We start from the raw sequence: 14,717 nt of genomic DNA on the forward strand, positions 1-14,717 counted from the left end.
ACTTATGTTTCATTTAATTATTGACCGCTCATACCAAACATGAGATTATTGTATTGCCATTGAACGTCTCATAATGCATGTGGACGCCTGTCAACTACACTGTTACAGGGAAAGAAGTCGCTAGGGGTGGTCGCATATTTGGTCCGGGGAAGGATTTATATAAGGGTAAAATTTCACGTTACACCGGTCCAGCCAGATATTTCGCCTGTTCCTAGGCCTATAATTCACATTTGTGCTTTTTCATATGGCGCATTAGGATTAAATTGTAAACAAACAAAAAACAACAAAATAAAACCCCCCAAAATACAGTATTTTCACACGACTTGTTGTCCGGATATTGTTAGCCGGATATTTGTTTTACAGTTTAGTATCTCCCATATCTTGGAAATTCCTGTTCCAAAAATAGAATAGCTTCCCTGGCCGTACCACCTACCACCATGAACTAAGTTTCCATTTTATCAACAACGGTAGGTGATATATGTGTGTTTATCTATGTTTATCTGTCCTTTTCGATACGAACATTTCAAATGCAGGTATTGATATTATCTGTTATTGGAAATAATGATGAAATATTGAAGCCTGTACATGTGTAACACACGTCGCGTACGTCCTGTGTGTTCGCTTTTGTACAATGTAGTAATACAAAACGTCAGGCCTACCAGGCACAGCTACTGTACTACAAGTACACTGAATATCGGGTACCTCCCTCAATTACGCGAGGAGGGATGGAAAGTCAATGACTACAAGTGTTACCGGTAAACAAAAAACAGCCTCACCGGATAATGTGTCACGGATCTAACTGCTAGATATACTAAGGATCCATTGCTGGGTCACACAGAACATTGTATGTCTGTGATTATATAGCTATTACAGAGGGATATGAATCATCTGGTAATTTTAAAATTTGATATGAATATATTTACAATGACCACAGAAAGGACTGAGAGGCCAGCCCTCTCCATCCTACGCCCCCCCCCCCCCCCCCCCCAAAAAAAACAAAAAAACAGGGAAAGTTACATGTCATAATCAAATACTTTTCAGATATGGAAGAGTCGTATAATACTTTACCCGAAGTCCGAATTTCATTACCCTGGAATCCCTAATAATGTGGAGGGGATTTAGTACAACTAAGGTGCAATATTTGGTTACATTTTGTTTATAGTCACAACAAAATTATTTCAACTTAGATATACTTATCATATAAGTGCAGGTGAGGCAAGTACTGTCTTAATGAGTAAAATTAGCTTAAGTTTATTGTTGTTACCATGTAAAAACCTTTATGGGGCTTATAATAAAAAAAAAAGTAAGTAATTATTTCACTTCCTATTGGAACCTGATAATATTTCAGCTAATAATATGAAATAATAATAGGAAATATGTAAAATATTATATATAATAAACCGTACTTAACCTAGATAAATCTGTGATATAAGCAAACATATTTATTAATCAGTGTTAAGGTCAGAAGACCAGTGTTGACAATTTTGGGACTTTGTTTTGCTCACCTATTAAATTACCACAGGCGTCTGCATCTATAGAAGTATGTATAGACAAATCTATTAGCCCCTACTCCTACTGTATCGCAGTTGACCTTTCCTACTATTAACAGCATTTGATCCTACTCTACAGTATCTAGAAAAAATGGGTAAAATGGCCACTTCTGGCCTCGCCTAATAGCCCCTTGGGGTCATTCAGGGCTGATGTGTGCATGCTACCAAACTCCCACTCCATATCGATGATTCTAATCAAGTTTAAATTAATTCCAATGGAAATTAAAAGAATAATGCTAAAAAATGTGATTTACCTTTATCGACTATAGTAAAATTTACCCCACCCTAGGCGGACCGCCCTGGGGGAAACATTAAATCCCTGAAATTCATATCAATTGGTAAAGCACCTTCAGGCCTTTTGTATCAAGAATATTTGATTTTACCACATCTGGGTCTTGAGAAGAGGATATTTGAAGTTTCTGTCAATGTGACCCGTTTTTGCACTGCCCCTCAGGCCCCTGGAGATGAGGCACTGCCCCTCAGGCCCCTGGGAATGAGGCACCGCCCCTCAGGCTCCTGGGGATGAGGACCATATAATTCACACTTTTGCGTGACCTATGGCCATGGAAGGTTTCTGCAAAATTTCATCGAAATACGTTCAAGGATTTGGTGCAAGTATTGACATGCATCAGTTAACTTCTTTATCAATGTATTAAGGGATTACTATTTGGTTTGAGTGTACGGCCTATATATAGTAGTGCGAGGTATAGTGAATGCAATATAGATCCCGGTCGGTAAACCCACGATCCTTCTAATACTAGTGTGAGGTATAGTGATATGCTATATAAATCCAATTTGGTTAACCCACCTACTAATGCTATGGTGAGATGTAATGAAACAAAATACAAATAGATCCCAGTTGGTTAACCAATCCCCTAATACAAGTTTGAGGTATAGTGATATACAATATAGATCCCAGTTGGTTAACCCACCTCCTAATACTGGTGTGAGCTATAGTGATATACAATATAGATCCCAGTTGGTTAACCCACCTCCTAATACAAGTTTGAGGTATAGTGATATACAATATAGATCCCAGTTGGTTAACCCACCTCCTAATACTGGTGTGAGCTATAGTGATATATAATATAGATCCCAGTTGGTTAACCCACCTCCTAATACTGGTGTGAGGTATAGTGATATATAATATAGATCCCAGTTGGTTAACCCACCTCCTAATACTAGTGTGAGGTATAGTGATATACAGATTCCAGTTGGTTAACCCACCTCCTAATACTGGTGTGAGGTATAGTGATATACAATATAGATTCCAGTTGGTTAACCCACCTCCTAATACTGGTGTGAGGTATAGTGATGTACAATATAGATCCCAGTTGATTAACCCACCTCCTAATACTGGTGTGAGGTATATATAGTGATAAACTATATCAATCCCATTTGGTTAATCCACCTGCTAATGCTAGTGTGAGATATAAAGAAACAAAATACAAATAGATCCCAGGTGTTTAACCCACCTCCTAATACTGGTGTGAGGTATAGTGATATACAATATAGATCCCAGTTGGTTCACCCACCTCCTAATACTGGTGTGAGGTATAGTGATAAACTATATCAATCCCATTTGTTGAACCCACCTCCTAATACTGGTGTGAGGTATAGTGATATACAATATAGATCCCAGTTGGTTAACCCACCTCCTAATACTAGTGTGAGGTATAGTGATATACAATATAGATTCCAGTTGGTTAACCCACCTCCTAATACTGGTGTGAGGTATAGTGATATACAATATAGATTCCAGTTGGTTAACCCACCTCCTAATACTGGTGTGAGGTATAGTGATATACAATATAGATCCCAGTTGATTAACCCACCTCCTAATACTGGTGTGAGCTATAGTGATATACAATATAGATCCCAGTTGATTAACCCACCTCCTAATACTGGTGTGAGGTATAGTGATAAACTATATCAATCCCATTTGTTGAACCCACCTCCTAATACTAGTGTGAGGTATAGTGATATACAATATAGATTCCAGTTGGTTAACCCACCTCCTAATACTGGTGTGAGGTATAGTGATATACAATATAGATCCCAGTTGGTTAACCCACCTAATACAAGTTTGAGGTATAGTGATATACAATATAGATCCCAGTTGGTGAACCCACCTCCTAATACAAGTTTGAGGTATAGTGATATACAATATAGATTCCAGTTGGTTAACCCACCTCCTAATACTGGTGTGCGGTATAGTGATATACAATATAGATCCCAGTTGGTTAACCCACCTCCGAATACTGGTGTGAGGTACAGTGATATACAATATAGATTCCAGTTGGTTAACACACCTCCTAATACTGGTGTGAGGTATAGTGATATACAATATAGATCCAAGTTGATTAACCCACCTCCTAATACTGGTGTGAGGTATAGTGATATACAGTATAGATCCCAGTTGATTAACCCACCTCCTAATACTGGTGTGAGGTATAGTGATATACAATATAGATTCCAGTTGGTTAACCCACCTCCTAATACTGGTGTGAGATATAGTGATATACAATATAGATCCAAGTTGATTAACCCACCTCCTAATACTGGTGTGAGGTATAGTGATATACAATATAGATTCCAGTTGGTTAACACACCTCCTAATACTGGTGTGAGGTATAGTGATATACAATATAGATCCAAGTTGATTAACCCACCTCCTAATACTGGTGTGAGGTATAGTGATATACAGTATAGATCCCAGTTGATTAACCCACCTCCTAATACTGGTGTGAGGTATAGTGATATACAATATAGATTCCAGTTGATTAACCCACCTCCTAATACTGGTGTGAGGTATAGTGATAAACTATATAAATCCAATTTGGTTAATCCACCTGCTAATGCTAGTGTGAGATATAAAGAAACAAAATACAAATAGACCCCAGTTGGTTAACCCACCTCCTAATACTGGTGTGAGGTATAGTGATATACAATATAGATCCCAGTTGGTTAACCCACCTCCTAATACAAGTTTGAGGTATAGTGATATACAATATAGATCCCAGTTGGTTAACCCACCTCCTAATACTGGTGTGATGTATAGTGATATACAATATAGATCCCAGTTGGTTAACCCACCTCCTAATACTGGTGTGAGATATAGTGATATACAATATAGATCCAAGTTGATTAACCCACCTCCTAATACTGGTGTGAGGTATAGTGATATACAATATAGATTCCAGTTGGTTAACACACCTCCTAATACTGGTGTGAGGTATAGTGATATACAATATAGATCCAAGTTGATTAACCCACCTCCTAATACTGGTGTGAGGTATAGTGATATACAGTATAGATCCCAGTTGGTTAACCCACCTCCTAATACTGGTGTGAGGTATAGTGATATACAATATAGATCCCAGTTGGTTAACTCACCTCCTAATACTGGTGTGAGATATAGTGATATACAATATAGATCCAAGTTGATTAACCCACCTCCTAATACTGGTGTGAGGTATAGTGATATACAATATAGATTCCAGTTGGTTAACACACCTCCTAATACTGGTGTGAGGTATAGTGATATACAATATAGATCTAAGTTGATTAACCCACCTCCTAATACTGGTGTGAGGTATAGTGATATACAGTATAGATCCCAGTTGATTAACCCACCTCCTAATACTGGTGTGAGGTATAGTGATAAACTATATAAATCCAATTTGGTTAATCCACCTGCTAATGCTAGTGTGAGATATAAAGAAACAAAATACAAATAGACCCCAGTTGGTTAACCCACCTCCTAATACTGGTGTGAGGTATAGTGATATACAATATAGATCCCAGTTGGTTAACCCACCTCCTAATACTGGTGTGAGGTATAGTGATATACAATATAGATCCCAGTTGGTTAACCCACCTCCTAATACTGGTGTGAGGTATAGTGATATACAATATAGATCCCAGTTGGTGAGCCCACCCACTAATACTAGTTTAAGGTATATATATAATGATATACAATATAGATTCCAGTTGGTTAACCCACCTCCTAATACTGGTGTGAGGTATAGTGATAAACTATATAAATACAATTTGGTTAATCCACCTGCTAATGCTAGTGTGAGATATAAAGAAACAAAATACAAATAGACCCCAGTTGGTTAACCCACCTCCTAATACTGGTGTGAGGTATAGTGATATACAATATAGATCCCAGTTGGTTAACCCACCTCCTAATACTGGTGTGAGGTATAGTGATATACAATATAGATCCCAGTTGGTTAACCCACCTCCTAATACTGGTGTGAGGTATAGTGATATACAATATAGATCCCAGTTGGTGAGCCCACCCACTAATACTAGTTTAAGGTACATGTATATATATAATGATATGCAATATAGATTCCAGTTGTTGAACCAATCCCCCAATGCTTGAGTTAGGTATAGAGATATACAATAAAGATCACATTTTGTAAATTTGCTCCTAATGCTAATGTGAGGTATGGTGATATTCAATATAGATTCCAGCTGTTTAACCCACCTCGAAATGATAGTGTGAAATAAAGAGAAACAAAAAACAAATATATTCAAGATGGTGAACTCGCCCCCTAATTCTAGTGTGAGGTGTAGTGTATATATGCCAGTTTGTGATCATGAACTCGTCCCCTAATTCTAATGTGAGGTATAGTGTTGTGTTATATAATATATATCTACATAAACATGTAGTTAGTGAACTCGCCCCCGAATGCTAGTCATACACAAGTGATGCGAGCTTTTGTACCGTTGGCGCGGCCCTCCTGTTAATTTTGCAAACAAAATAGTTAAACAGATATACCGGTAGCAACATTGATAATAATAACGTTTCCGCATGTATTCGACTTAATTCGGTCATTCACCTATGACGATCGATAATGACCTTTATCAACAGACTGTCAGATACATGTATACAAATAAAGCAATATAAAACTATCAAAAACTAATTGATAAGACACTATTAAATATAGGTGCCAACATCAGTTTGGTACATTTCAACTTGTCTGTCCGCCACAATCACAACCACTTTGACACTGAAAGGAATTCAGGCATACTCATTTGATGAAGATGGTCATGGGGTGATAGAAAAATAAACATTGTCCAATGTTAATTACTGTAGTTGTTCGATTCCAACATAAAACAGCTTCTGTTTCCGGGATAGTGGTTCTCCTGGTGTGAATCGTGATCAATTTGTGTCGCACTAACTGTGTTGTATTTGTCGGTATTCAGAATTTCTCGACCCGATCCTTATGTCCAAGTCTTTCCACTCTTTTGTCACGCAAAGACGCAGCATGCGTAAACAGATTCCGGAAGGTTAAGGAATCTAGAAGGGAAGTAAAATAAATAGATAAATAAATAATAACTAGATATATAAATTTGTCTTAAATGTTAAAAACAAATGAGGCGATGTACAATGCTACTGTTGCGTACATTTTGTTCTACTTTCTACGTTTAACAACAACAGTACACTCTGTTAATTCTGTCTCCTGAACCACCAATATGATATCAAGAATACGTGTATATCTGCCATTATATTAACATAAGTCATTGGCTTCAAAAGATACGTTTTTATTTAAATTGACGTGTCGTCATAATTCTCAAGCTGAAACAAGTGTCAAGAAGGATATACATTACACTGGTTCAATTAAAGCTGTCTTTGGAAGGCCCTGGCTCCGGTATCTTCAAAGTTCATTAACGTATTATTTTCCATAAGAAAGCATTATTTGATTTACAGGGAAATAGATGTTAATTAAGGGACCCTTCTTCAAATGGTTTTGGAAAATTTCTTTGAAAAGAATAAGTCAAAGAATCCTTAATTCAAGGAATGTTGAAGAAACTGGGATCAGGTCATAGAAGAGTTTTAAACAGATGTCGTTTAAATCTATAATTTGATTTGCAAATAATGATTAAAAAAAAACCCAGAAAATATACTGTTACTGGTTAATATTCCGAAATATAATAAAGCAATATGTATAGTGGATTATATTTTACCTATGGCATAACTTCTGTTTACTTCTTTCAGAAAGATGGAAAAGCTCAAATCTAAAGCGACGAACATTGATCTGGCAAATGATGACAGGTCGCCATCTGAGATTAGCCTCCAAATAGATGATAGTCTTGACGTTGAGCCGTTCCATTACAAACCTTTTCGGAAATTGGACGGTGACGCAAAGAAATCGGCTGAGGAGAAGTTACATAGGTTACATTTATGGCACAAGACAGATTTTGTTTTGCTAATGTATGGTTTCATGAATAACAACAAAATAGACCTGAGTACAATTACAGAGAAAGACCTTGACTCAAGAGCAGATACTGTCAGTTGGTACGACTTTAAATCCATGAGTATATATTCTGGTGTGAACAAGCACGAATATACACGGAAAGAAGTTAATGAGGCAGCGGAGAGGTTAACATGCTACTACCCAGAACAAGGTATAGGACCGTTTACAGCAAAACATCCCGATGGCACTTACAGATTGATAGATCCAGAGCATATGGAATACACGATGCTTTATTACTATGGCCATTCAAACATGTGTATGCTTGTACGAGTTGTTCCCTGGCAAGCTATGTTTCTGAATATAATTCCGTGGGACATGGAACCAATTCATCAGCCAGTCGGGTTCAGACGAGACAGATTTGATCAGATGAAGATGGAGAACAGAGATTGTATGCTGGCATCGAAAAGGATGCTACAGGATATTTTAGGTGGATTTGTTAACGATATGGCGACATCCCCATTCTTCTACAGCCATAGATTTAAAAAAGAATTTTTCAAATTCATCAAAGAAGAAGGAGACCTGAATGAAGTATTTTTAGCTGTTGATAAATTCTCAAAGCCAGGGCAGCCGAAAACCTTCTTATACTGTATTGTTGCGAATGCCAAACCAAATATGAATTTCTTGGACCAGGTGCTGACGCGTTTCATGGAAAGTAAGCTGTCGGATAAAGAGAAGAATCTGCAATTAGTAGCAACCTGTGCTGCAGCCTGTCGTTGGGGTCATATTCTTATCTACGAGAAACTCTGTGGAATGATAAAAAAGCCAATATTTGAGATGCTAAGAAAAGCAGTTGTAGGAGGAAATGTCGATATCATGCACGGTATACTTCGTGACTACAACTGGAGCGAAAACGAGACCAGGGCAGCCATGGAATGGGCGTGCTTCCTGGGTTTGGATGGCATGGTGAGGGAGCTACAGAACTATGGTGTCCGGTTTTCAGACAGGTGTCTATACGACGCGGCGTATGGAGGAAATATGGGATTGTTCTTTGAAATCTGCAGCGGATGTGACTTGGAGATGGCGTTCAAAGGCGGCCAGACAGTTCTTCACGTCGCTGCTGAAAGAGGACACTTGAGCATTGTTGAATTTCTAGTTCACAGAGGAGGAGTAAATGTCAACACTGAAAACTCGAAACGTGAGACTGCTTTACATCTTGCATTGAAAAACGGTCATGTGGAAGTGGCCGATATATTGTTGGATGGAGATCCAAACACAGATATTCAAGATGCAAGCGGATCAACTCCACTCCACAAAGCATGTGCTTTGGGTAACATGAAACTTGTAGAAAGGATACTTGCCACTGGTTGTGCCACTAATCCACTGGACAACACTGGGAGGTCTGTTCTTCATAAGGCGGCATTTGGAGGTAGTTTGGATGTTGTGCATCGTCTCTGTCAGCTCGGAAACAAATTGGATGTATTGGATAAAAACGGAAGTTCGTCTGTGCACTATGCTTCCATTCAAGGTCATTTTCACATTGTCGAATATATTGTTAACGAATTCCCAGCTTTGATTGCACAGGGAAATGATAAAAGATGGAATCCAATTGCTTGTGCTGCATTTGGAGGTCATTTCGCCTTGTTAAACTTCTTGACAAGAAACCGGGCAGGCATTCTGGTGGTGACGAAGTCGGGAAAGAATGCGAAACAGCTGGCGGTTGAAGGATTGGCTTTAAAAGAATCAGACGTGGAGTATTATATGGAACAGTTTGCGGAGTATGTGTCGTTTGGAAGCAGTGCTAGTTTCAACCAAGTGATTGAACTACTTGCCGATGTGGAGCGGCAGATAGAATCCAAGGAGAGTGACTATTAATGCGTTAGCAAGAGTGACTATGAATGGTTCAGTTTGAGTGACCATTAATGCTTTTAGTAGGAGTGGCTATGAGTGCTTTGCTTTGTGAGATTCTTGAATTCTTATTTGGAGCTGGTGTATAAAAGCACAGTGAATGTCATCATATTATTTATTTGACGATGTCTGTGTTTATTAAGACGTCTTGCCTTGTGTACTTCGTTGAGAACAATGTATCCTCTTCGTGCTATTGCACGATATCAAGTTTTATTGTGACAAGCATTAATATTGTCGACATACCAATATAGGTTTCACGCTGGGATTTAGCTTATTTCTCACGGTCTGCCTGTGGAAGCTGGTCTCCTGGTGTTGATAGTTCATCTTATTTAGTCCTGCACCGTTGTATCGACCATGCCAGTATTTTTCCGGATTAGACGAACCTCTCCAGTGCTGAAAAATACGAAGATTGAAGTCAAAGGAATGTAAATACTGACATGACAATGATGATAAGGAGAAAGAAAATGCGACATTCTGCCTTCAGAACAGAATATAAAATCTTTTTTTATACAATATACTTTTTTTTCGACAATCGGTTGAAGAATTGTTACGACTGGTCACACATAGCGTTAGTATAATAGTATTATATAATACGAAACTGTTAAAACAACACGTGTACACTCAGTAGTTGACATGGAATGGCTGCTTCGGAAAGTAAATATATTTCAACACAGATCAGCCCGTTACTTAGGTTCCCGAGAAACAAACCGACACGGGTAGGGAACGTCGAACCACGCACCTCGGATCTTAACCTAAGATGGTGTGGCCTGCGTATAACCGACTGAGCTATCGCGGCCCCTTTTCTGAATATCGGAAGCAAAACCACTGTTTGAGAGTTTGTTGTCAGACTTTTGTTTTAAATCATATGTTTTGATAAACCCGCATGCCTAATTTCCCCAAAAGTTACTCACGGTAAATAATCCCGTTACTGCGTAATACACAATTAATCTAGATTATAATACGTCAATTCTTCAATAAAATATACAAATAAATTACGATAAGTTGCATTTGTAATTAGCATTTATGCGACTAAGCTTTACCTACACCAGCCATTGCAACACTACTTTGCTGGACACAGGGACTAATTGTTCAATTCTATCGAATAAGATGTTTTCAAAATGTGCAATGCTACCAACTTAAAAAGTTATCTTTTTTTTAATACATTTCTTGTTTCCAATAAGTACAGCTGCATTTAAATTGATGATTAATTCAAGTCTATCGTATTAGAGAAACTGGTGTGTTAGTATACATATATGTAAAGAAATATAATAACTTAACACAGTTTTTGTACGTATTCTTCAAAACGGAAACATGCCAGATAATAGCAGAATTCGGGAGAAGGGTCAATAGCGAAAATTAAAATTGTCTTCAGCTTTGTTTAGTGTGGTGTTTTTTGACACAATTCCTCAATGACTATCGAAGTGTCGAAAATAAGATAAATTACTGTACTCATGAACATACTTATATTTTCTACTGGACATTCCGCACTTAAATATCAATATACTATAAACGTGTTGTTGATTGTGATAGTTTCCTTCGTTGAGTTGAATGTTCAAACAACTACATCGTAAACATATGTCGAAATAAGGAATTTGCCTCTCAACGGCGATTACTGTAAATGTACTTATTTTAGCGCAGTCAAATTTTAGCGCAAACACAGAAAATTGTAAAATATGATTTATTAGCGTGGACGTGAATTATATATCATTACGTAGCCATACATCTTTGGAGCTACACCTTAAACATACTATTATCGCTATCTTGTCGCACAATGTGTATCAAGTGTCACCGGCGCAGAGGAAATATGTATTTCGAGAGCGTTATCTGTGTATTTCGAAGAAACGGTAATTGTCTGCAGATTGAGATGATGACAAAATAGAATTTTAAATTTCGTTTCCAAGAATAAATATGATAAGAATAGAGTATGCATTATAATTCAAATAAATATTTAATGATCCAAATTCAGTGTAACTGTATATTTTTCAGTTGTATCGATTGAGGAATGCAAGTTAGCAATTGCTGTGCATGTGTTAACTGTTTACTGTAACTAAATTGATTGGAATAGAACAAAAGTGTTTATTTATTTATTCTTTCATGAACAAATCGCATTTTAGACCCATTGATATTTTGAGCATTTCAATTAATGAAATATTGATTACACATGATATTAACAATTATATAGCAGGGCTTTCAGACACTTTTGATGGTGTTGTTTACTGACCCCCAAAATGGTTCTGGCATCAATGCTGTAAAATACATATGTATTTGACATGTCTTAACCTTTCACATGTCTACTGTAGCTGGTTATTATACTTCTTTGACTTTAAACATATTTTATTGCCAATTAGAATAAGACAATGGATTAGGCACACGTTTTTCTTTAACGTATTGACGGCCTCTCTCTTTTGACTTCTAAACGTCAAAAAAAAAAAAAAAAATGTGCAATGGAACGTCTGAATTTTGGGTAGAAAGTGTATAATAACAATAATTATATAGTTAAAAAGTGTGTTAATTTGCTTTGATATGAAAAAAGCGATATGATTTCAGCGTAAGCCATATTCAGTGTCCGATATCATTACATTTGTCATATTGAAACACGTGCTTCAGTAGTGCATGCATACAAACGTTCCGTAACGTGACCAAACCCTGACGACGCTGTAGATAGAGTTATTTAATTAATTTGAAAACCGAAAGCAATCAAATCTGATGTTTTCCTTAAAGAAATAACAAGACACCTACATCTACGATTGTATTCATTTCGTATAGTTTCCTGGTTTCATTTTTGTTCTATCTTCATAAAAAACATATCGTAGCATGTAGTTGTCGGCACCCTGTTTTAAACAGTCATTTATCTCTCAAAATGATGTTTTGTGTGGATTATCAATCATACATACCAATTGATAATTTGCACCTGTCATATATCGCATTGTTTTTCATTTACTCTGACGCTTTGAACAGATGATGCAAGCTAAGTTACATCTTCCGAACGGATCGCCTTCGGAAAACACGCTATCAGTCCTCCACAAAGCTGTAGAATTGCATGGCGAAAGCGCCGTTCATAATAAATCTTGATCATGTCTGGATGAAATATAGTATTGTTGCATAAATATTACCAACTGGATCTTTTGAACGGGATATTTATGTTCGTCCATGCTAAAAGTATCGCTTTAGGAAAGTGCATTTCAGTCATGCAGAAAGCTACATTACATTAAATTATTTTAATTGTGTGTTTGGAATTACTATCGGTGCGATAATAATGCGACATCTTGTAACAGACAGGCTAGTGTGGAGGCGAAAATCAGTAGATTTATCAACAGAAACGGATACATCATCCGTTGGTGTCTCATTGTCACCATTTCTCGTGAACTACGAGGACGTTGAACCCCGCAAAAACTTTTATGCATAAAATATCTATCATTATATGCAAGGTGCACGGGCAATTTAACGTGAACATTTCATTTTATCATGTGGTTTATGGTTTAGAGTTGATGTAATTCGCTGAATTATTTGTCAATAACATGTACAATTAACTTTCGCTCTTAGTTGCTCATAACTGATCTGTCATCTTTATCTGTGATTTTAATTCTCTATTTATTTTCAGCGAGTCGTTTATACGTAAAATAACGTAAAACAGTATAATAATGTGATAGTCCAAGGCGCGTTTGAATTTTGATAAAGGATTTTACAAAGTTCCCAAATGTAGCCCAAATATGTATTCTTAATTTTTCCAATATCCCCGTAAAGAAGACAATGTAGTCATTTTCAAATATTTTGCATCAAACGAAGTTTCGACCCTAACAGAAAGTCCTCGTTTTGTTTATGGTAGAGTGTTTTGCTCTGGGAATATTGGACAGCTTCAATATCGTTTGAACATATGTAAACAATCATTAAGGCTATTGATGCAATATTTGACGGATTTATCTAGTGTATGTATCTAGCCTCATGATTATCTTGTCGTCCGACTTTGAAGCAGTGTTATATAAACCTGCAGGAAGAGTTAAAACCAAGTAATGTTTTTTTTTTTTTTTAAATAATTTCACTGTATTAACTGAATATATTGCATAAATACTTGTTTACATGAATTATAGTTTCTTTACCAGAGCCTGAAGTTGAAATCCACGGCCTTTTATCGTTTAACTGAGACAATCATTTATAAACATTTTCCAAAATATCAATTAACATATCGGTTAAACCTTTTTTACATGAAACATCAGATTTTGATATAATTATTCCTATAACGGATTTGATTTTTAAATAACCTTTTATAGCACCTAAATGTGTCATAAGAAATACCGCAGAATAGCGATAATACTCGTTATACTGCCACGAAGCATTTTAAGTATCCTACATATGTACCCGCGGGAGTGTCGGTCCGTTTGGGTTTAGACCCGTTGACTGATAGGGTCCTCATATTCTAAATTTAGTTCTTTATGTTAAATACTTTTAATAAGCTGTACATAGTCTTTCAAATTGTTGCTGCAAACGTAGTTTCTTTGACCAAAAAACTTAACTGTTATGAGATTCATCCAAAAGCCAGTGAAACGATCAACGCATTTCACATGAACCTTTTCCATGTTGCTCAACCAAAGCACAATCGTACTTTAAGTGAATCCATATAATTAATTCATAACATACAGACATCGTACTTCAAACGAACATGTTCTATTTCTATATCAACATATACTAAAGGCAAATTTCCCGTTTAATGTCTTAAACAAATACACGTACAATGATATAAGTCGTGATTCGCGGATGTATCATTACTTACAGGCATGGTAAATAGAGGTATATTCGGCTCTTACAGACCCAGGTGATTCACCAGGAACACTATAAATATCTATGTTGGTAACTTAATCACAATTAACGGCTACTGGCAACATTACTAGTTGGGTTTCGATGACCTGTAAGTTTAACATTTTCCATTCTCTTCTGGCATATAACATTGTTCCAGCTGACTTTAAACGGCTTCCATCCAGTCCTCTATGACCCTCTGATCGTCTGTTGATGACCGATCGAAAACAAACTTATATTATCATTAGTTCTGGAA

The 14,717-nt window shown here is 36.8% G+C and overlaps 1 protein-coding gene across 2 annotated transcripts; it reads left to right on the plus strand.

Annotated features, from left to right (window-relative positions):
- Positions 1 to 362: 362 nt before the first annotated feature.
- LOC117334489 (ankyrin repeat domain-containing protein 50-like) lies at positions 363 to 11,737 on the plus strand. Of its 2 annotated transcripts, none has more exons than XM_033894144.1 (2): positions 363 to 467; positions 7,567 to 11,737. In XM_033894144.1, the coding sequence occupies exon 2, from the start codon at positions 7,571 to 7,573 to the stop codon at positions 9,635 to 9,637; it is 2,067 nt and encodes a 688-aa protein (XP_033750035.1). In that variant the 5' UTR covers positions 363 to 467; positions 7,567 to 7,570; the 3' UTR covers positions 9,638 to 11,737. The 2 variants fall into 2 exon arrangements, with proteins under 2 accessions (XP_033750035.1, XP_033750036.1); XM_033894145.1 differs by having other exon boundaries at positions 412 to 467; positions 7,571 to 11,737.
- The last annotated feature ends 2,980 nt before the right edge of the window (positions 11,738 to 14,717 follow it).

Source organism: Pecten maximus, chromosome 9 (assembly GCF_902652985.1).
Source record: "Pecten maximus chromosome 9, xPecMax1.1, whole genome shotgun sequence".
NCBI classification, from domain to species: Eukaryota; Metazoa; Mollusca; class Bivalvia; order Pectinida; family Pectinidae; genus Pecten; species Pecten maximus.